The sequence below is a fragment of the Marmota monax genome, unplaced genomic scaffold (assembly GCF_021218885.2).
Source record: "Marmota monax isolate L192 unplaced genomic scaffold, Marmota_monax_Labrador192_F-V1.1 WCK01_AAM20220418_F8-fsc00084, whole genome shotgun sequence".
NCBI classification, from domain to species: Eukaryota; Metazoa; Chordata; class Mammalia; order Rodentia; family Sciuridae; genus Marmota; species Marmota monax.
The window spans coordinates 6,485,486-6,507,880 of NW_026694575.1; the positions used below are offsets into that span (position 1 = coordinate 6,485,486).

Sequence of the window (22,395 nt, forward strand, 5' to 3'; positions counted from 1 at the left end):
AGGAGGAAACCGAGGCTCGTGGGAGTCACTCGGCCGCTCCATGGCAGGGCCAGCCTTGCTGACGCCAGTGCCCTTGGTCTTGACCATTCTGCAATCCTAGGTGAGGAAGGTGTGCTGTACAGGCCCAGGCAGCGGCCGGCACCGGTAACCCCAACCACTGAGGCTGAGACAGGAGGACGGCAAGGTCGAGGCCAGCCTCAGCAATTGAGCAAGACTCTGTGTCCCAGTAAAAACCAACATGGCTGGGGCTGTAGCCCATGGTGACAGAACCCAGGCCCTGATGGAGCGCCAGGTCCATTCAGGAGAACTCAAGCCCCCACCTCCCAGCCCTATCACGGTCTCCCTGCCTGACACCGCACACCCTTACGCCATGCACCATAGGCTATCTCACCGCCCCTCTCTAACCTGTCTGTGCCCGTGGAGAAGGGACACCACCTTCTGAGCCTCCTGTTCTCTTGCCAAGGCCTGGGCGCTGTCTTTCAGTGGGCATGGCCTCCCCAACACGCCCACAGGCGGGGTTCCAGCCGCTGGCCCCCTGTCCTGGCTCTTAACCTGCAGTGCTCAGAGCACCTGCCCGGGAACACTGTGGAGCCCTGCCCCTGAGCCAGGGTCCTGCCTGCAAGAGTTTAAACAAACAAAACTGGGCAGAATGAAATGGCCTTGTTGTAAAGGGTGGTGCCTGTGCGTGCTCACGGCTCGGGTTTCAGGATAATCCAAGTGATGGTTCTCCTGAGGAGGATTAGGAGGAGAGGGCAGGGGCTCCGAGAGGACCCGGAGAAGGTGGTTTGTACCCAAGACAAACACTGCCACGAAAGTGGCCTCTGGTGGCCCATAAACCTGCATTTGGTGGCGGGAGGGTGGAATGGGGGCTGGAGGAAGGGAGGACGGGGGCTCCTTCCAACCTGTGCCTAAGTCAGACCCTCACCAGCAAGAAGACCGTCTCCTGGATCTGCAGAGAGATAACCAGCAGCACAAGCCACTGGCCAGGAGCGGGGGACCCGGCTCTCAAGAGCAGTGCAGTCTCCTGGGCCAGTGGGACCCAGGTCAGGACTTGCATCAAACTGTGAGGGGAGAGAAGCCCCCCTTTCCCTCTGGATCTGTGGCCGTGAGCAGCAGCCTACAGAAGCTATCTCACCAGCACCTGGGAGAAGCCTGTCTTGAGAATGAAGCTGGAATCAAGGAAATTAGAGCAGAAATCAGCAGAAAATTCTCAATTCCTGGTAATATTGCTTAAACAACTGGAGCCAGCTGTACCTGAAGCTAGAACCATGCTGGATTATTTAGTGACGTAAGCCAAAATGCTTAGGCCATTTTGTCTTGGTTTCTCTGTAACTTATTCCTGAGAAACTCAACAATGAGTTAGGACGAAGTTAAGCAAATGTTCAGAGGAAGAGCTTGGCTGGCAGGTCTTAGCGGCTCTCAGACGCTCTGTGAATATGACAGGGCTACTCGATGCCTCGTGAGATGAGGCTGAAATACTCTGGAAGCCTTTCGGGACTCCTGGACAAGCTTCCTTTAAAGCAATGAGTTTCACCTAGGGGCAGGGGATGTGTCCCCTAAAGGACATTTGACCATGACTACAAATCTTCTTCATTGTCCCAGTGGGGAGGCAGGGAGGATGGCACAGGCTACTGACATGTGGAGGTGGAGGCCAGGAATGAGGCCAAACAGCCTGCGAGTTGAGGACTTCCACCAGGATACGGAGGGTCCCTGCTGAATGTCAACGGTGGCATGGCTGGAACCCAGGGGATGTGACCCACCATCTGGTGATTCCCACCAGCCCCTTCAGACTCGGGGACAACAACCAGGCCAGCTGGGCTCATGGGGAGTATCATACCCTCGTAGTGTTTTCTTGGAGCATGCAACACCATGACGCAACCCCAGTGCAAGGAAATGATCCCAGGTCCCCGCACAGCCTTTCTCCTGTCACAGTAACGACCACAGGGCCTCACCGGAGACCAGCAGGGGGACACAGCAACCTCTGAAGACGGACAGTCACCTAATCACACCCGCCTGCCTGCTGACTCGAGCATACTGGATCAAAGGATGGCATGACACAAATCCCACGTGCCCAGTCGAGGGGACAGAGCGGTTCCTTCCCTTCTACGCTGGTGTTGCTTGGTGTTTTCCTCCTCGGGACACCAGCCCCGGGAGACAGGGAGACTTCACAGGGAGAGGAAAGAAGGCCCTGGTCGGCCAAGCAGGAGAAGCTCAAACCCTCCCACCTTCGTGGACGGTGACAATGGCTTTAGCACAGAAAGTCAAGCCACTCGGCTCTCTTGATCTTGGCACCTCCCAGACTCACTTGGTCGCAGAATCTTTTTTAGTTATAATAATTAGTGTCCATGGAACTATCACCCTGCAGGACACAGAATGGAAGCCCACAAAGGACCCAAGAGAACGTGAAGTACCAGTTCTAACGAGGAGTGAGGGCCAAGCCAGGGAGAGCGAGCCACCGTGGAACGGCGAGGCCAGGGGCTCAGCCCTGCCCGAGGCTTCTCCGCATCGCTCTTCAGCCCTGTCCCAGCGTCCCTGCAGAGCAATGGCTACTCCAGAAAGTAGGATTAAGGCCATCTAACTGCCAGGCGTTGTGCTAGATCCTGGGACGTAGAGAGGAGTGCGACTCCAGCCGGGCTGCAGAGGCGGGTGGGCTCGGCGGGCTTCCTACAGACCCAGGAGGCTGCTCTGAGGGCGCCAGTCCTCCTGGCTGTCTACCCACCTGGGAGCCGTGCAACAGGGGCATGCTCATGCCACTGTCTGGCTGGGCACAAATGCCGCAGTCTGGCTGGGCACACAATCACGAGCCACCACACAGCTTGTAGATTCAAACAGCAACTCTTTATTCCCGAACTCACACCAGCCGTCTACAATCACGTTCTGGGGAAATCCACGTTCTCTGCCCAAATCCACCTCCACTGGGCTTCTATCTCCAAAATATACTGTCTGAATCCCGTGAGAACTCAAGGGGAACTCAGGCAGCAGGATACGCCCTATTCCCAGCAGGAATAATCTTAAACCTTAAACCTGGAACCTAAACTGGGAACGCCCTAAACACGATTATCTTAAAACCGGGAACACCCTAATCTGCCTTGGTCCTTGAGCAAGGTCACGTACATTCAATGTCACTGCAACATGGGGTACGCTGGCAAGGAAATTGTCATACCTACTTGGCTAATGGCTCCCAGCATCTCCCCCCTTCTGATTAATTAAACAACAAGCAATGTGGCTTAAGGACCGTGCCTGGTAGGTTGTCCAATTCAACATATGGTTCTTACCCGTCATCGGAAAACTGACCTTTAGGCGTCAGCCTCCTGTCTTAGGTTGATACCACTGCAATTGAATCATACCCGTCACTGACTACCGGTCCAGCATACAGCCATACTTGTGGATAGGTCTATGCACCAGTGGGGGGGTGAGGTTCTTTGCCTCACCTCTGCTGGCCCCCAAATTTGGCCTTGGTGCCAGTGGGGGAGTGAGGTTAATGTGGCTTATGGACCGTGCCTGGTAGGTTGTCCAATTCAACATATGGTTCTTACCCGTCATCGGAAAACTGACCTTTAGGCGTCAGCCTCCTGTCTTAGGTTGATACCACTGCAATTGGATCATACCCGTCACTGACTACCGGTCCAGCATAAGCCATTGGCCCCCAAACTTTAGACCATCACTAGCAGAAGGGAGGAGGATACAGAAATGCCACGACACCAAGCCAATTGATGGCTCCTTGGGAAAAATTGCATCACTGGTGACACCATCAGCAAAGATATGTCAGCACTACCACAATTAACATGGGGTGCGCTGGCAAGGAAATAAAAATTGCATCACTAGTGACACCATCAGCAAAGATATGCCAGCATTACCACAATTCGCTGCACCAAACGATAGTTACATAGTCCAGGCAAGTTCTGCAAGCAGTTCAAAGCAGAGGAATCTATCAATATGTCCATTTCCTCCCAAAATCCGTTTCCTCCTAAAGTAAGTTGACTCTTTGATTGAGCATTACTTGTTGAGTTCTTCACCGGCACTGGGATGGAGATAGGAATTCTGGCAATGATGCTAAAGAGACATTATCCTGAAAAGAATTATTAAATATAATGAAAAGGAAAGGTGAAAGTAAACAAACAGATCTGTTAACCTACTTTAAAAACAATCCTTAACAGCTTTTTACCTAATTTAAATTAGTAAACAAACAGATCTGTTAACCACCTTTAAAAACAATCCTTAACAGCTGTTTACCTAATTTAAATTAAACCATTTAAATCACGTGAATAAAAAAAATAATAATAACTACCTCCAGGTAGTTTCAGGAACATACTGTTCCTACGTGTCACCCGTTGTATTGACCTTGTCAAAGAGAACGAAGGAGCTGGTGTGGGCAGCGAAGCACAGTTCTCCTGGTGCCATCTGTGCCCGATCTGTGAACGGCGGTGCCCTCCCCAACCAGGTGTCTAACAGGGAAACCCCTCCCCTAGGAGGCCGTGGGAGGGGCCACAGGCTTTGGCCACACCAGAACAAGGGATGGCCGCTGATTGGGCAAAGGCGAGCACCTGATTCAAGGGCGGCTCACCCATTGGCTGGTCAGTGGCCTATCGCGAGGCTGGAGCCGACAGCAGGCTCACGGCAGCCTACGGCATGGCACGTGCCCTGTGCGTGCGCAGAGCCCACGTTTGAAGGGGTTCCCGAGGGCGCGGCCTCTGTGGCTTTCCAACTGAAGCGCTTGCTTAGAATCCAAGGGGAGGCTCCACGGCGCGCCGGGAGCCCTGGAACCTGCAGGTCTGTTAGCCCAACACACCTGCATTCGTACGGTGACAAGCCTGGGGACATGGAGATTGCAAAACCCGATCCTGGTGTGCAAGAAGCCCGTGAACCAGGCCAACTCACTTCAGAGCGTGCCCAGGAGGGCGGTCGACGCGAAAGCACAAGTACCTGCTCCCCTTTCTGCCTGCGGGTCCTCTAACAGGCACGCGAAAAGCTGCAACCTCAAAGGGAAAGGGACAGGGCTCTAGAGGAGGCTGGGAGGCTGGGGATGTGGCTCCCGCACTGTGATCAGGGAGGAAGTGACAGAGTCAAGCTTCAAAGCACATGCCAAATTCGTCACTTCACGAGGAGAAAAGGGATGCTTTGGGGCACACACAGAAGCTGACCCTGGTTTTCCCAGCCCAGCCTCCAGTCCCCCTTCCTTTTGGGCCTCGAGATCATAATCTTCTTTTGGGATCTGCCTTCTGTTCTCAGCCCATGGGGTTTGTGTGGAGTGAGCCCCAAGCCCAGACTCCAGTGGTGGCTGATCAGAGGGTGGCATCCTTTTGACAAGAGCAATGAGCTTTAAGGGTGGAAACATGACCCAACTAAGCCAAGAAGACTTAATTCCAAGAAGACTTCTTGATCCTGCTGCAAAGAGAGATTTTGCTCCCCCAGAAAAATTCTCAAAAGGTAGGATGTGCTTTGGGGACAGCTGGCAACCACCTGCCTACCATGTGGAAAGAGCCTGTCTTAGGACAAAACCACGAGAGAGGACAGCAAGAGACAGAGATACTGAGACCCTGGCACTGCCAGATCCAGCCAAACCTTGAAGCCCCACCATTCCTGAGCTTACCTGTGGTATGAGCTAGCAAATGCTCTCCTTTTCATAAGCCAGATTGAACTGACCTTCTGTCCCTGAATCAACAGAGGAGGGAAAGTGGAGGACTAGAAGTTCCAGTCTTCTGAATTAACAGCCAAACACATGGAACATACTCTTCAGCTGAGGACACAGAAATCAAAACTATTTTTCAGCTCCCGGAACACAATTTGCCAATTGGTTGATCAGAATCTGAAGAGCTTTAGTGGGTCTGCTGTGGTTCAAGTTCTCATTCTGATGAGAAATCTGGACTCAAGAGCCAAAGGCTGTCACTGGAAGAGATGCAGAGAGCTCCTATCCCCACTGAGGACAGGACGCTGAGAAGAGCCCAGGCTGGGTCGGCTTGGACGGGGGAGCAGGGGACACAGACACCAGACTCCAGAGGAGGAAGCAACGGCGGAGACCCGCAAGAGGCCTGGGCAGGACGGCAGCACTGCGGCCGGCTTCAGAGGCAGGCAGACCTGGCTCAGGTCCTGAGACTTCCCAACAAGCGAGCCTCAAGTTGCCCCTTGTGTCCTCGACACCTGTCCATCAAGTGTGGGTTGTCAACTCCACTGTGGCCTCCAAGCAGGGCAAGGAAGTTCCCTGTCCTCAGGAAGGCCACGTTTCTGGTGGGGTAAGCCGGCATCCATAACCACAGGCTCCGAGTCCACGGATTCAGCCAACCAACCGCTGGGGGAACTGTGGACAGACCCTTCCTTCGCAAGTCCCCGACACGCCAGCCAGCTGCACACGCGGTCATGTCCTGTGGTCTGAGGGGTCGTCTAGAGAGCCTTGAAGGCACCAGGAGGTCGCTGCCGGCTCTGCAAACACCGCTCCATTGGAGATGAGGGGCCTATGCACCCAGGGCTTCTGGTCCCTGGGTCTTGGAGCCACCCTCCTGCAGGTGACAGGGACAGTTGTGATGTGCTCCACCTGCCACCTCATCCTGTGGGAGGGTGGTCTGTTCTGTCTGCCACGCTGGGTCCTCGGCACGTGGCCCCCCTGAACAAAACCTGAAAACGCAGCACTGGGAGGTCCTGTGGGGTGGGCAGAGACAGGGCGTGGCCCAGTGACCTGGCGGAAGCAGGCGTGGCCCAGGGTCGTGGGCTCAGATTACCACCCAGGGTGGCCTCCTTCCAGGAGAGGCTGCTTAAGAGACCTGGATGAGGGATGGGCCATTCAAGAAACTGGAGGAAGCGCATGCCAGGGTCCTGAGGCAGCACCGAAGGATACGAGGAAAGTTCATGCGGCTGGAGAGGAAGGGGCAGAGGGAAGCACGATTTGGACTGCAATCAAAGCCCGGCATCGGGGAGATCCCTGCAGACCAGGGCATGGGCCTCATTCTTGGTCCTGAGGACAGTGGCAGCCATGAGCACAGTAGGCAGGGTGTTGACATGACCTTTCGGGGGGCTGCTCTGCCCACTGGGTGGCAGATGACTTCAGGACGGACAATTGTATATGGTGCAGCCAGCATCTGGCACATAATAGGTGCTCAATGAAGAAGGCGCCCTCATTTCCCTGAGGCTGCATCCACAGAAGGCTACCCAGGTGACTACTGGTCAGGGCCCAGTCCTGCTGTCACCTTGCAGTCCAAGCCCTCTCTAGCTCCCTGTTCCTCAGGGTGGCTCGGCGACGGGGCTCCTCTGGGCCGGGGTGCCAACCCTGGAGACCCCGCGGCCCGCCGGGCTGTGGGCGCCTTCTGCTGGGCGGGCTGCTCCCGGCCCCCTTTCCAACGCTGGTCTGCGGTGCCCAGCTGCCTGCAGAGGAGACGCGCTCCCGGATGTGTTTTGAAAAATATTCCATATGCTAATGGAATGTCACCATCTGCCAAAGAAGGCAGGGCTGTTTTTAAAGGAAAAACTATTAAGAAGTGAGGTGTTCACGAGGGGCACTGGGAGCCCCGCGCCCTGACCCGGGGCTGACCAGCCGCTCGCTCCCCGCGAGGACGCAGTCTGTGGCCAGTCGCCCCGCCCGCCGCCCCTCCTGGGAGACATGATGACATTTCCTGAAACCCAGCTCGCAGCCCGTCTGTAAAGTGCTTTCGGCTTTGGTGGAAAAGTCCCGATGGTCCTTTTATCTCCTCATTCCTGAGGCGCAGACTGGCCGGCTGTTTGCGCAGATGGGCAGCGGGGAAGGTTCCCAGCTCCGGGTGCCGGCTGTCCTTGCCGCCAGCGCCCTGGTTCACCGGGGAACCGGTGCTGGGCTGGGCGTGGTGCGCGGTCAGGTGCCCTGCTGAGCCGGGACCAGGCCTGGTCCCCAGGAGGCCCCGGGCTTGGGGACGAGGATTTGCAAGAGGGTTTTTCAGGTTCTGGGAGGGTCCAAGGGCTACCGTGCCCTGCCTTCCCAGTCACTCCTCCCCTGGCTTTGTCACAGCGGGTCCCCAGGGCCCTATGTGCTCAAGTGGGTGTTCCTCAGGACTCTGCCTTTGGAGGCCACTGCCTGCCCCTTCCTAGTAACCCGAGTCTGTGCCTCTCTGGGCACCTTCATGGTCCAAATCCAAATGTAGCAGCAGCCCACCCTTCAAATCGACCCCTTCCTTCTCGTATCTGGGAGACGGAGCCTACCAGCCAGCTGCCCACTCAGGGCTTCCCACCTCCGGGCCTTTGCACCTCTGTCCCCTTACCTGGACATCTTGTCCTGCCTCACTCTGTGGCTGGCTCCTGTTACCATGGGGGTCTTGGCTCCAACCACTGCCCAGGGTCGAGTCTCCACGGCTCCTCTCTCCATCTGAACTCAACCTGCTCATTCCTGTGTTGGGCCCCTGCGGCTGCAACCCCTGCTGAGCTTACACTGGAGGGAAGCTCCCCGAGGGCAGGGAGTTTCCCTACAACCCCCTCTAGTGGCACAGAAGAGATGCACACTAAATATGCGCCACCTGTCAGCACCCCTCCACACTAGCCTCCCTCCCCTGCTCTGTGTTCTGCCTCTTCCAGGCCCGACTTCTCGCTGGCCTCTCGCCCACAGCCCCCCTCGGGCGGCCACGCCTGGCCCCATCTGTCCAGTTCCTCGCACTCCACCACGACATGGGTGCTGCGAAGGCTTGCCAAACAGCGATGATCCAAGAGCAGAGGGCAGGGGCACACCTGGGCAGGGGACAGCACAGGCCGGTCTGGCTCCTTGGGGGACTCTGTTGGCATCACAGAGCCCAGGGAGCACAGAGAGGGAGACAGCAGGGTGGCCTGCAGGGAGGCCAGCTGTGGTCACCGAGACCAAATAGGCCTGGGCCTCAGTGTCTTCCGCCATGAAGCCCAACAACACGGTGGGCAGATTTTGGGGGCTTGGAGATGCAGAAAGGCCCCCAGCAGGCTTGGCACTCCCGGGTGGCCTGGCTCTTGCTGTCACTGGTTGGTAGTAAATACTCTCTTCCTTGGTCACTGCCACTCCCTCTGCCTGCACATGCCCTGGGCCTCCACCTCCACCCTGTCCACTGGAGGCCCTGTGATTTGCAGAAGAGAGGAACGTGCTCAGGTGGCCTCCTCTTCCCAGAGACACCCTGGGGAGATGACAGGTGGGCCGCCTTTGAGGGCAATCATCCCTAACAAAACTAACCAGAGAACTCCCGCGTGTGCACACTCTCCTGTGCACCCGGTCCACCCACCTCCCCTCACCCTTGGTTACAAACTCGGTCCTCGATGGGGGCAGAGGGCGCCTTCCCATGGCCTTAGGCTCGCTGAGCAGATGATGCCACCCCACGCCACACCACCCCGAACTCCATCACGCCCCACCTCCTGAGCATCAGTCCTGTGTAGATGGCCCCAATAGAGCCGGCGGGCGCCCCTACACTATCTTGAGGTGAGGTCAATTCCAGGTTATGTCATTTAATCCTTACGGTCACCTTAAAATACCGTCTCTACCTTCTATCCAAGTACTGAACTCCTGTGCCCATGGGGCCTGCTGCCAGTCGGCTGAGGAGCCCGGGCCTCAGTAAGCGCGCTCCTCCCTGTCTGCCAGCTGATCCACAAACAGTCCTTGCAAAGTGTCTCCATCCGGGTCCTTGGAGCCCTCGCGGCTGTCGGGGACTGGGCAGTACAAGGGTCGCCTGGAAGAGCAGAAGCGTCTGGGGCCCGAAGATGGAGGTGAAGGGTGGATGGCGCCCAGGCTGAACTCACCGAGACCTCAGCAAAACCAACTCAAGCTGTCGCTCCGGCCTGTCCCCCCACTCAGCCGTGGGCCTCGTGACTACTGGGTCTCCCAGCCCAGCCAGGCCCAGCCCCACTGTAACTAGAATACTCTGAGCAATGAAACCAAACAACTCCAGGGCAAGAGGTGGTCACAAAGGTGGAAGCAATGGGCGAATGGGGATCCTCTTGGAGGGTTTTCTACTCTCCAGGCTGCCAGGCCCACACGAGACAACTTATGATGTGCCCGACTGTCCTCTCGCAGGGCCATACCCAACAGACACATTCCTAAAGCACTGAACTCAGTCTCAGGGGCCTGCCATCCTGGGCAGAGAAGCACCTTCCCGTGGCCACATTCCCGGCCACTCCACATCCGAGTGCCTACGGGCAGTGGCCAAGCTCAGGCCATGACCAGCCAGGGTCCAGAGGCCTTCAGACAAGCTCCTGGTCCCCTGGAAGCTGCAGATCCTGGCCTCCTCCTGCCTTGCTTTGCGGGAAAGCAAGTCCGCCTGCCGCTGAGCGCGGGACGGAGGGCAACGGCTGCCAGCTCTCTCCCCTTCTTCCTGCCTCTTCACACACACACACACACTTTTAGAGTTATGACTCAAAAGCGAATGCGTACCGGGTGACACCTGTGTGCTAGTCACTCCTTACTGGTCATTTAATCTGCCCCTTTCCTCTGGGACACCCTCAGTCCTTTGAACTTGGGACACAACGCCTTACTCAGTTACTAATTTTATTTAATAAAAATGCTTCAAGTCACACCAGCTCAGCGATGGTGAACAGATACCAGGGAGGCTTTTTAAAGAAGATTTTGCCAACTGTGACCGGTTGGGTGTGACAGAATCTAGATTCCCAGAGCCAAGGCATATCCCTCCAGGACTTGGGTAGTCCACAGAGAAGCAAAGGTCCAAAGCGGGCACTGCCAGGCTGCTAATCAGGAAGGGACTGGCAGACAGATGGCGCAGCCTCTGCTCTCCCTGTTCAACAGAGAAAACAAACAGCTGAAGCCGCCACAGCTCTGGTGAGAGGCCAGGCAAGGGTGGACGGAGACCTCTCGGACGCTCCTCCGGGATGGGAGCAGGAGCTGCAGATTTCTTGCTAACACTTCACCTTTTAAGAAGGAAGACACTGTGTTTACTGAGCACCAGCTGTGGGAGGAGGGGAGGGAAGCACCCGGGAGGGCTGTGGCCCAGCACCCAGCTCCTGGTCTCCCCGCTCTGTGGCCATGTTTGGGACCAACTCTGCTGTCATCCCAAATCACCAATAACAGTCTCTTTAATGCGGCCAGGTATGAGGGACAGCCCTGTGAAAAAGGACAATCACCACCTGGAAAAGGTAAGAACAGAATCCCACCTTCACCTGGAGCCAGCTGAACTACGGTTTGTCCTTATAACCCAACACTGTGTGGGTTATAAGGAGTGAGGTGGAGTCACCTGGACTGACACGGAGTAGCCCTCAGGACAGATGAGGGCTGTAGCACCCTCCTGCCGGCATGCCACCACAGAAAGAGCAGGCCAGGGCCGGGGCAGATCTCTGGGGTAGCTTATCAAGCGCCAGGCCCTGGGCTGGAGCCCTAGCCCCAGGAGGAAAACACAAAAGGGCGTGTGCGGGGACGACCTTGTGCAGACAGGGTGACTAGGAACATGCAGGAAGCTGGCTGGGAAACTGGAGGTCGGGAGAGGGACAAGGGACTCTTTTATGCTTTGCAAAATGGCTTTCTTCAGCACAGGCAATATTACATATTTTTAAAACATTTTTTTAACAAGAAAAATGGGTGAGGACAATGGCCTCAAAATAACTCTAATTTCATCCAAAAAGTCTACATCACCCATTTGGTTGACTGGTGGGGAAAACCCAGCCACCCAGTGAACACAGCTGCTCCGAGGGACTTGGGCACAGAACCTGGAGACTCACTGTCCTCCCGGCTCTCAACCAGCAAGGGCCATGCAGGGCCACTGTGTTTCTCCTGCCTGCAGCTCCGCCTCTCTCGCCTCCTCCGCCCCTTGCTTCAGCCCAGGGGGGGCCACTCACCCAGGAGCCACCTGGAACTCACCAGAGGCCACTCTCCTATTTTCCCAGGAACTGGTGCTGGTCACTCTGTGCTGGTCATTTAATCTGGAACGTGTGAAGGGAAGCAGGGCCGCTGGGCAAGACCTCTCCCAGGCAGCCGCCAACCTCGGAGGTCAAGTGGGCGCTCTCGGAGGAGCTTCAAGTCACGGAATTACACGTCTTTTGCCAAGTTCTCACAGGTCAGAAGCTCTGAGCCTTCAACTTCACTTTACACAGTTGATAATTTTTAAAGTCTATGAACTTTAATCACATGTCATTGAATCCTGATAGCACGTAACAGGTTTTCCGAAAAATTTCTTAACAGAACATCAGAGTATTGCAACACTTTATTAGAGTATTGGCTTTCAATTAGTAGCTGAAGTAACAATCGCATGAAGCCAGATTAGGTGGACTGCAGAATACTCATACTCGATTTATTGACATTTACTTAGCAATTTATTGGACAGAGGTCAAACTCTTTGTTTTTTATTAAGCACATTCCACAGTACAAAGCTGTCATGAATAATATCTGTACAATTTGTTTCAATAGCTGTTCAGACACAAATTTATTTCCAACAGATAATTGGCAAACATAATTAATTACAAGTTAGAATTAGACTATCCCAGTGCTTTAAAACATTAATATAGCAGTAATTTACAGTTGCTCAATTATGTTAGCAAAATAAAGTCCAGAGTACAGCTGGGGTTACTGCAGTAACCCCAGAGCCAGGACTCCTTGGGTGCCAAAGTCCCCTGCTATAATTTAGTAGGCACAGTTCAAAGGTTGTGTGCATATTCAAAGGCCATGATTTCCCAAGGAATGAGAGGAACTTCTATATTAAACATGCAAAAACAAAAACAAAAAAATATCCATTCATTCAGAAAATGTGCCTCCCCCTCCCGGGCTTCCCCAGCCAGTCAGACCACACGGCTGGGAGGCGAGAGGGGCCCAGGGTAAACCTGCCCTCACTGCCAAGCTCACGGCACCCACCTCATGAAGGGAGGGTTCTTTTTCACACTTTAAGACTCAACTTCTCAAAAACAAATTAATTTAGTAAAATGTGGGAAGGATATATTAAAAATATAAAAAAGGAAAAAGCGAAACTTAAAAGCAAATCCAACCCGATAAGTGAATCACAGACACATTGATCCCACACCGTTCTCCACGCAAGGCCAGAGCCCAGGGCCCTCCCTCGGGAGGAGGGTGTGCTTCCCGGGAAGAGGCTGCACTCCCAGAAGTGGCTTATTGGTCCTTTCAAGTGGTATGGACATTCCTTGATCTTTGGAAATAAATGGCAAGGGGCAAATCAAGACCTACTATCGAGGAGGGAAGAGGGTACCGGGATGCCAGTGTCCACTCCCTGTGCTCAGAGTGACAGTGCCGTTCTCTCAGTGGGCTCAGAGCCCTCACAGGCCTGAGGCTGCTTGTCGCTCTGGGGTGCCCTGCCCTCAAAGGGGGCCTCTGGACCAGCCTGCCTGCTCTGCAGGCTGCAGAGTGCCACAGGCCCTCGACACCCTGGCGGGGCCAGGTGGCATGAACTCTGGAGCCAGGAGACCCAGTCCACGGAGCATCTTGTTCTTTCCTTCTCAGGGTCGCTATTGCACAGAAGGACGGTGCTGACAGTGAAGCCAAATGAACACTATGGGACGTGACCACGAGGACTCAGGAGCACTCATAAGGAAAAGAACAACGATGACGACAAGTTGTAAGGTACCTCTCTATTGCATATACTGCACAACAAATAAAACATCTGTGTTCAACTTTAGAAGTTACATTTTAAAACAAGTTCCCATTAAAAACACACATCCCACACACACCAGGACAGTGACGGATGAGAACAGCGCATGAATACTGCAGGAAGGTCCAGGCACCCTCACAACCCTGGCCTTGGGCTTCCAAGCCAGCCGTACGCAGCGGGCACCCTGCTTAGTGTCCCAGTGCAGGGCCAGCTCCAGCGACCTCGAGGTGAAATTGTTATATACATCATATCTACATGCGGATACGGCATCTTAAATTAGGAGGCAAGCACATGGACGAAGGCGTCACTCTACCAGATATCAGGAGATGCTGGGGACAGAACAGTTAATCAAAGAAAAGAGCTATATTACCTGTGGCGAGATAATATAACTGGCTTAGCAGTTCTTTAAATTAAAAGAAACTGGTACAGAAAGGAAGTATAATCCAAAGCATATGACCAAAACAATCCAGAGAGATTTTTCCATTGTCCAACATTGTCCCTAATATAAGTCAGAATTCATGACTTGGCCAGTCACAAGGAGAACGCTAACTTCTGAAAAGGAAAGCCCTGGACCTTCTGGGTAGGTGTTTGGCACCCAAAACTTCACTGAAGAATGTTGTTTCTTAATATCAGACCAAAGTGCAAAGCATATAAATTAGAGCCAAGTCTTCTCTTGACGGTCGATTTACTTCTGGAAAACAGACTGCATGTTCCTCTTATATGAACAATTTACATTTGAAGCAGTAGGTTTTTTTCACTGTTGGGGGTAGGGAATGGGCTTCTGTTCTACTGGAAGTTGGTGAAGTGAAGGACTCCTTCTCAAAGCAGAGCCGGAACCGGAGGTGGGAAATGTCAGACTTGGAGAGTGAGGCTGCTTTGCATCTACCCAGCGTCTAGAACCACTTCCAGCCTCGTGCCACTGTGAACGAACTCCCTTAGGCATCTGGTAGCCATGTAGCCAGTAGTTCAAGACTAGGAAACCCTGGGGAATAAAAACAGGAGCGTGGATGTTTCTTCTGGTTAGACAAGGACGCACCCCAGCCCACCCCAGGCGCATGGGCGACACGCAGGGCTGCAGGCTGGGCAGGGAGCTGTAGGCCAGGTCTCGCGTGGACTTGACCTCACAGCCCAAAGAGGGATAAACTGTTAATACCTGCTTCCCACATAAAAGAATTACAGAGTCAGAGAAGAAGCCTTGTGCTACTGTATATAGAGCTATCAGGAGTCACTATTTGTCTTTAAATGATTTGACACATAAATCTATTGCTACATTTCCTAGCACAGAGATATTCTTACCTGATATTTTAGGGGTGAATAGTTTATTGCAAGGGTAAATCATCATTAGGCTAGTATTTTTCATTATTCATAAATCACATGGTCTTCATTTTTCATGTTCAATAAAAGAAAAGAATTTGGAAAAGAGGAATAAAATCTGTAGTGTTGACTGCCAAGGCTGTCAAAAGCAATTCCCTTTGAAGAGACAAACACATTTGGGGTTTCACTGGGATGTGGGGAGTAGTACCTACCTATAAGGCAGATGAGATTGAAAAGGCTCAAAACACAACTTACAATTGGGTACTGGAACAAGGCAATTGTTCTTAGGTCCCAAAAAAGAAAGTGGGAAACAGTCAGGAAGAAAAAAAGACCAGTCTCCTTTCCACCACAGCCAAAGAGAAGCAGCACCCCCACCCTGCCTCACCTCCCAACCAGAGGAACTCTGTTCCAGAGCCCTTGCAGTCATATGCAAAAGCTGTTGTTGGTGAAAATTTACTGTGTTCTATTACATACACCAGAAAGGAAAAATAAAAGGTATGGTATGGAAGTCTTGAATTTTCTCACATGCCTCTTTAATAAACTGAGGACAAGGACACAGAAACATACTCCTACGTTGTTCCATGAGACACCTGCTCCCTGAGTCTATTCCTCCCAGAAACCTGGCTACAGCTGGGACTGTCCATATTCTATTTTATATGTTTCTCTTATAACCTATGTTCTTATAGTCTTCTTTTCCCCCTCTGCTCCCTGGTTTGGGAATTGAACCCAGGGGCACCTTAATACTGAGCTACATTCCCAGCCTTTTTCATTTTCTATTTTGAGACAGAATCTCACTAAGCTGCCCAGGCTGGCCTTGAACTTGTGATTCTCTTCCTCAGCCTCCCAAATAGTTGGAGCTATAGTGTGCGCCACTGCCCCCAACCTGTTCCCCTATGTCCTACTTTATGCAGAAAAATGAACGCTGTGGCAGCATGCAGCTAGAGCAGTGCCCAGCAGGACATGCACAGTTTTAAGAGTTCCTTTTAGAAAAGAAAAAGAGTGGAATAAATCTAACAAAAGATGTAGAACACTTCAACATTAAAGGCTGCTTGAGAGGTGAAGACCTAAATAAGAGATCAACCATGTTTATGGATTGAAATACCACATTAATGCATTGGAAGACTCAATATTTGTTAAAATGGAAATTCTCTCCAAAATGATTCCTTTCAATAGAGTCTTAATCATAATCCCAACAACCATCTTCTTAGAATATGACTTAAAAAACAAACTAAAAAACCTAAAGGATCGAGGATAGTCAAAACACATTCACAAAAACGATGGATGATTTATTACAAAGACAGTATAGAATTGGCGAAAGGACAGTCACATGGATCATGAATTCAAATGTAGACAAAACACCTACATTTAAGTTGTTGATTTTTTTTTAAACAAAGGTGCTAATAAGGCAATTCAATGCAGAAAAGAAGATTTTTAAATAGTGACACAACTAAATTAGCTGTATAAAAAAGAACAGCATTCTTATACCACACACAAAAATTAAGTCTAAATGGATCAAAGACCTAAATGCAAAAGCTAAAAATGTAAAACTTCTACAACTACACTAGTTCAAAGACAGCAGTCACTAGCCATGTGTGGCTATTGAAATTTCAGTTTACATAAAATAAAATGAAATACAAATTAAAAATTCAGTTCCTATTGGGTGTGATGATGCACGCCTATAATCCCAGCTACTTGGAGACTGAGGTAGGAGGATAACAAATTCCAGGCCAGCCTGGTCAACAGTGAGACCCCCATTTACTTCCCGCAAAAAAGAAAAAAAAAATCAGTTCCTAAAGTTACTTTGGCCACATTTCAAGAGCTCAGTAGTCACATAGAGCTAATGACTCCTCCAGTCAACAGGAAAACTCTGGAAAATGAGTAACCTGACAGAAAACAGGTCAGTAGGTCAATGTCTGCCCAGACTGCAGGGGGTGGGCTGACTTTGGGGGTGACACAAATACTCTTATCTTGATCATGGAGGCAAGTACTGGGGTATATGCTCTGTAAAAACTTAAACAGTACATTTTAAATGGATACCATCTATTTTACACAATCACACCTCAATATTGTTGTTTAAAATTTTAAAACCACAGGCACAGCACAGGCGAGGGGGACAAAGCAAAGGAATACAAACACATCTAGGTGCCTGTCGAGGACTGTAGCTATCTAGTGTCTGTCTGTGCTAGCTCAGAAACTAATTTCCATGTTTGACTGAATTAAGATCTATATTTGTTGAGGGTGACTGCACAAACACACTATGGTTTCACATACATTTACTAATTTATCACCAAATTCTTGTGTGGCCCAGGAGGAAAAGCACACATATCATACTGGCCTTGGAAGCCACTTGTCCAACAAACACCAATGACAGTTAAGAACAGTGAACTAGGTACTGGCGCTCTGTGATAAGGAACTCCAGATCTTGTGAGGAAGATGGGCACACAAACCATTTCAATATCAAATAATAAATTAACCACAGGAAAGTCTACCCTTCCCTAATAACAAGAGCAAGGGGAGGAGGTGGTCATGTCTGACTGCTAAAGGGTGTTCAGGCAATGAAGCAGAATTCAGGTGGCTGAAGTCCTGGGTTTGGGGATGGAGTAATGAGAGAAAGGCGGGAGGGAGGAGGGCGGCTGGGGAGGAAAGAAGGTGACGGGTGGCCAGAGGTCACAACTCCTCTCAGCGCATCCAAGCAATTAAAGCTGGGTCCTGAAGGCGCAAGGAAGTCAGCAGAGCACAGCAGAGCAGGAGCGCAGAGGAGCTCACCGGAGGCAGGCGGAGGGCAGGCTGACGGGGGCGGGGAAGAGCAGGAAGGCGGCCAGGGTCATCTGGGCTACTCCTCTTTGCTGTTGTTTTCCTCGGGTTTCTTTGGGGGTGGGGGCTGGGTGGAAGCAATCATTCCAGAGACCCTGGCCACCCCCCCCCTGCTGCAATCCCCTGTGTCTGCTTGAAGAGTCTGTTCAATGAAGACAACCACTCTGCAATGTGTGCTTTCAACAGACTTGGGAAAGCAGCAATGGGCCAGAGAAAGTGGCAAGGGATGAGGTCACTATCACAGGGACAGTACCAACATACAGGAGGCCAGGAATGGCGAACGTTTGCCTATTGGCTTACAGGTCATTCCCAATTGTCTCCACACACGAGGAGGATTCTGGGGCCCCAAATGACTGAGGGTCATGACAGGTTGGTGTCCTTACAAAAGCAGCACCTGGCCACTCCCTACTAATCAAACTGATAAGGCATGAAGGAAAGGTGTCCTCGCCATCCCCGATGAGACCCTTGGCTCACCACCCTCAAACAGCACTGGTAAGGCCAGAGGAAGGCAAGTTTTCTTAAAGGGCCACATGGCAAATATTTTAGATGCCACCGGCCATAAGGTCTGTGTCACAAGTACTCAATTCTGCCACTGAAGCATGAAACCAGCCACAGGCAATATAGAAAGGAATAGGAATGGCCGTGTTTCAATAAAACTTAATTTATGAACAATGAAATTTGAATTTCATTATTTTTCACGTCATATAATTTTTCACATCATTCTTCTTCTTTTAGTTTTTTTTTTTTTTTTTTGTAAGCATTTGAAAGTATAAAAACTATTCTTAGTCTGCAGTGGCAGGAAAAAAAAATCAAGGCAGTAGGTCAAATTTGGCACTGGGCTCCTCTGTGAGGACTCCCTGGAGGAGATCTATTAATTGGATCCTAGAATCTTGAGGAGGATCTGAAAAGATGGCAACTTGCTGACTAGATACCACAGGTTCCCAGTCTTTTCTCTCCCACACAAATTTCACAGTTCTCCACAGGGACCTTCTTTGTCCTTTTCTTTTGGTGGGGGGCAGTGCTGAAAGGGCTCTGGCCAGGAGCCATCAGTGGGGGTGGGAAGGGCATGGGTGGCGAAGGCAGATGAAGGGCCGCGAGTGTCCATGGAGAAAGGATGGATGGAAGATGGCACAGGAGGGAGGAAGCGGGGCCAGGGGCAAGTGCAGTAAGGAGACCAGAGGGGGCTGAAAAGAAAAAAGAGATCTGAAGTGGGTAAGGGGAGGGCACAAACTAGAAGCAGAGATGGCTGCCAGGAATGGGGGGCAGCATCTATGGGCAGGAACAGAGGCAGAGGGCCTGGGTTTGGAATGAGCTTGTAAGCTAGGTCAGGACCAGACCAACAGCATGAGCTGGCTATTTATCTGGGCAGGGTGAAGCCTAAGGCCTAAGGATGGGGAGGGGTGCAGATGGGTGCCCTCGGGCTGGGGCCCTACAGAGAGACCCACAGCAGCATCTAGAGAGCCTGTGACAGGGAGTAGCTGACCTGTGCTGCCTGAGAGCCAGGAAGCTGTAGGCCAGAGTGAATGCCTGCACTCACCGCTGGCCACAGCCTACCACACTGCACTAGGTGCATCCTGCACCAAACTCTGCACTTTTAACAGTCAGCAAGCTCAAGAAAAGACATAGGAATTAAAAGCTACGAAGAATTAAGTAGTGCTTTTAAATAAGCAGGAATGTCATTAACCACAGTCTTTTTACAGGAGTATGAACAGGTGCAAATATGTACCAAATCTACAGAGTGGAAGGTGGACAGAACTCATTGGCCCCTGCAGAATCCTGAGAGTTGGGCATATTGTTCTAGAAGACTATGAGCGCCTAGGACCCGGAAGTGAGTCTCCCTGTCTCCCAAACTGCATCATTTCTCCCATTGCAACCCTCTCATCACTAAGGGTTGCAATGGCTGAAAGTCTTCCTATAGCAGAGACAAGGACAGCTTCTCGGAGCGCCTGCTGCGTCTCAGGTATGAAGAGAGGGCTTCAGGGCTTCTCTTAGCAAACACCTGACTTTGATTCATTCTTGAGGGACTGAGTATTTTGTTGGTGGTGGTGGTTTTTGTTTTGTTTTATGCCGCAGTCCGGCTGCAGCAAAATAACCGGGGGGTGACGAACAACTTGTGTACGTTGATACAGCAGGAGTGGGAGCCATTTATTACAGGACAGGAGCAGTATTTATACATTCCACACAGCTTATCTAATTAGCATAAACTCGATACAGCACTGAACCAATAAGAAATCTCCACACTTAATGGCTTGCTTTTGTTACTTCTCAAACCACTCCCTCTGGCATTTTGCCAGGCACCATCCAGACTTGTTTACGAACTCTAACATTCCCCTGGCAAAATGCCAGGTGTTATTTTGACTTGTTTACAGACTCTAACATTTTTAAAATAATAGAACTTAAGGATATGAAAGAAAAAGCAGATTCTTGTACCCCAAAATAAAATTAAAGAAACTTCACTGGTGCCAAATGGAAATAACTGGGAAATCATTAAGAAAAAATGGTTTTTTAAAAAACAGGAACCACATTCAATCATCTGTCAATATGAAAACTCATCACATGCAGGAAGCCTTGTTTTGATGTGCCTGTAAGATCTAGACTTACACTAGAATTCTGCAAAAGCTGGTGCATCATACAGAGCTACCTTGGTTCACATCCCCAAAAGACCAAATCCAATCAGCAAAATGAAGCATGCTGGGGGTGGGGGGTGACTCACCTGAAATGGGTAAAGGTGCAGACTGTTATCTGGAGATGTATGTGTAGGTTCTGGAGGGAGAACGGGTCTCATTCTGGGCACTGGGAGGCACGTTTAAGAAATCCCAAATCAAAATAGTGTCATCGTGGGAGCTACTGATGATTTGAAACTCATCAAACTGTAGCCGAAACACACGTCCAGAATGTTCCTACAAAAGACAATAGCGATGAAACAGTGGTATCTGGAAAGCTCCTGGCCATCTCAATAAGAGTCAGTGCAGGCTGAGGAGCTGTGCTTTGCCCTTCACCCAAGAACAAACTCTTTTTCCTTCCAGGTCTTTTCTTTCATTAAACTTTGTATCCTAGATCCTGGACCATTAATATGTCAAAGGAGAAAAATTATGACCAAGAACACCTATCTCAAGCTTCAGCTGACATCAAAATTGGTTGGTGAAACATCAGAAGGAGTCTCATTAAAATCAAGAAGAAAACAAGAATGGCCCTCACTACAGTTCTACACATTCTACTCAATGCAAGAAGTGAAGAATTGGAAATAAATGGCAAAGCTACTGAAAATAAGAAAAATCTATCAATATTTTCAGATTTCTATCCCCTCAAAAATACAACACAATCAACTAGGCCATTAGAAATAATCGGCTTAGTAAAGTTGCTCAAATTAGATTAACATATAAAATATTTTCTTATTCAACCTTAAACAAGAAATTCTGTCATTTTCATTGACACAGATGGATCTGGAGGACGTTATGCTAAGAACTCAGCCAGACACAGTAAGACAAATACTGTGTGTGATCTCACTTATATATGGACTTTAAAGAAGTCAATCTCAGAGAAACAGGAAGCAGAAAGGGAGGGAATGGAGGAAGGAGAGGTGGGGAAGTTAGATTGGAGGAGTAAGTTTCAAAGATCTACTGCACTGCATAGTGACCACAGTTAATAATAAAGTATATTTCAAAACTGCTAAAAGGATAGATTTTTAACGTTCTCACAAGGGAAAAAGAATAAAAAAGAGAATGATGAGATGATGGATATGCTAATTCACTTGACTGAATCTTTCTATAAGGTACACATGGATTAAAACATCACATAAATGTACTCCATAAGTGTATACAATTATTATTTGTCTATTAAAAATAAATTTTAAAAATTAAAAAATAAAGTATTCCTATATGCCAAGAAGAATAATCCACAGAGTGCAGACTAACAGTACATAAGGTGAAAACACAGCATTATCACAGCCACATTAGGAGATCTGCCAAGCCTACAGGAAGGAAATGCTCCATGTATGAGGACACAAGTCCACCCACAAAGGAGGGAGCCTGTGTTCCTATTTCAGAGCTCACAGTCACGTAAATGGCAAATACCCCTGATTTTGGCTAACCAAAGCAAGTTTCCCTGAAGGCAGGCTGTGAGATACATAAGCTTTCTGATGTTGCCCATGTAGGGCCACCTGCCAACAGCCCAGGGGCCAACTCCTGCTTCAACACATCACATACCACCAATGTGCGCAGACACAAGGTGCTTGCCGGGGCTCGAGGGTCAAGAGCAGCTTGCAAGTCCCAAACTTTAATTTTCCTAGAAAAAAAAAAAAAAATGAGGCTGTGATTAGTGGTAATGTCTTCTATCTTGCCAAGCACTTCCCTGGCAAAAAGGGGTACACCTGAACTGCCCATCGTAGAGCCCAGTGGGCAAACATGCTAACGTTTCTACAAGTTTTTGAACCAATCACACTTGATGTTAGGGGAAAAAAAGGATGTAAACATTCTCAGACTTGCTGATATCATAAAGAAATATTTGAAGGGAGATTAAAAAAAAAAAACTTCAGGTTATCTAAATTCAATTCCTGACTTGATAATCTACACTAACAAAGTCATCCACCAAGAGATTTGCTGGGGCTAAGCAGGTGCTGTGGACAGAAGCAAGGGCTCTGTGTGGAACTCCAGGGGTGCCTTTCTCCAAACACAGCAAATGCTGAGAGTGAGAGGCAGGAGTACAAGCAGACCAACTGACCAGAAGGGAGACATACACATATGGTCATCTCAAAGGTTACGGT

The 22,395-nt window shown here is 50.4% G+C and overlaps 1 protein-coding gene and 2 long non-coding RNA genes across 9 annotated transcripts in view; 2 read left to right on the plus strand and 1 right to left on the minus strand.

Moving 5' to 3' along the window:
- Nucleotides 1-10,542: 10,542 nt before the first annotated feature.
- On the plus strand, nt 10,543-15,327 carry LOC124077103 (uncharacterized). 2 transcript variants are annotated; one of them, XR_006846523.2, is made up of 4 exons: nt 10,543-10,738; nt 11,006-11,052; nt 11,797-11,966; nt 13,358-15,327. It is a non-coding gene; the product is annotated as an uncharacterized LOC124077103 (long non-coding RNA). The 2 variants fall into 2 exon arrangements; XR_006846522.2 differs by having other exon boundaries at nt 10,557-11,052.
- Fbxw11 (F-box and WD repeat domain containing 11) overlaps nt 12,096-22,395 on the minus strand; it is a 123,465-nt gene continuing 113,165 nt past the window's right edge. For all 6 annotated transcript variants that reach the window (XM_046421347.2, XM_046421346.2, XM_058571832.1 and 3 more), the window contains 3 exons: nt 21,839-21,917; nt 20,347-20,533; nt 12,096-14,487 (listed from right to left, as the gene is read on the minus strand). In XM_046421347.2, coding sequence (XP_046277303.1) covers nt 20,372-20,533; nt 21,839-21,917 — 241 coding nt within the window. In that variant the 3' untranslated portion in view covers nt 12,096-14,487; nt 20,347-20,371. The remainder of the gene's footprint in view (nt 14,488-20,346; nt 20,534-21,838; nt 21,918-22,395) is intronic.
- LOC131423284 (uncharacterized) lies at nt 18,767-21,437 on the plus strand. Its single transcript, XR_009224632.1, has 2 exons — nt 18,767-19,593; nt 20,660-21,437. It is a non-coding gene; the product is annotated as an uncharacterized LOC131423284 (long non-coding RNA).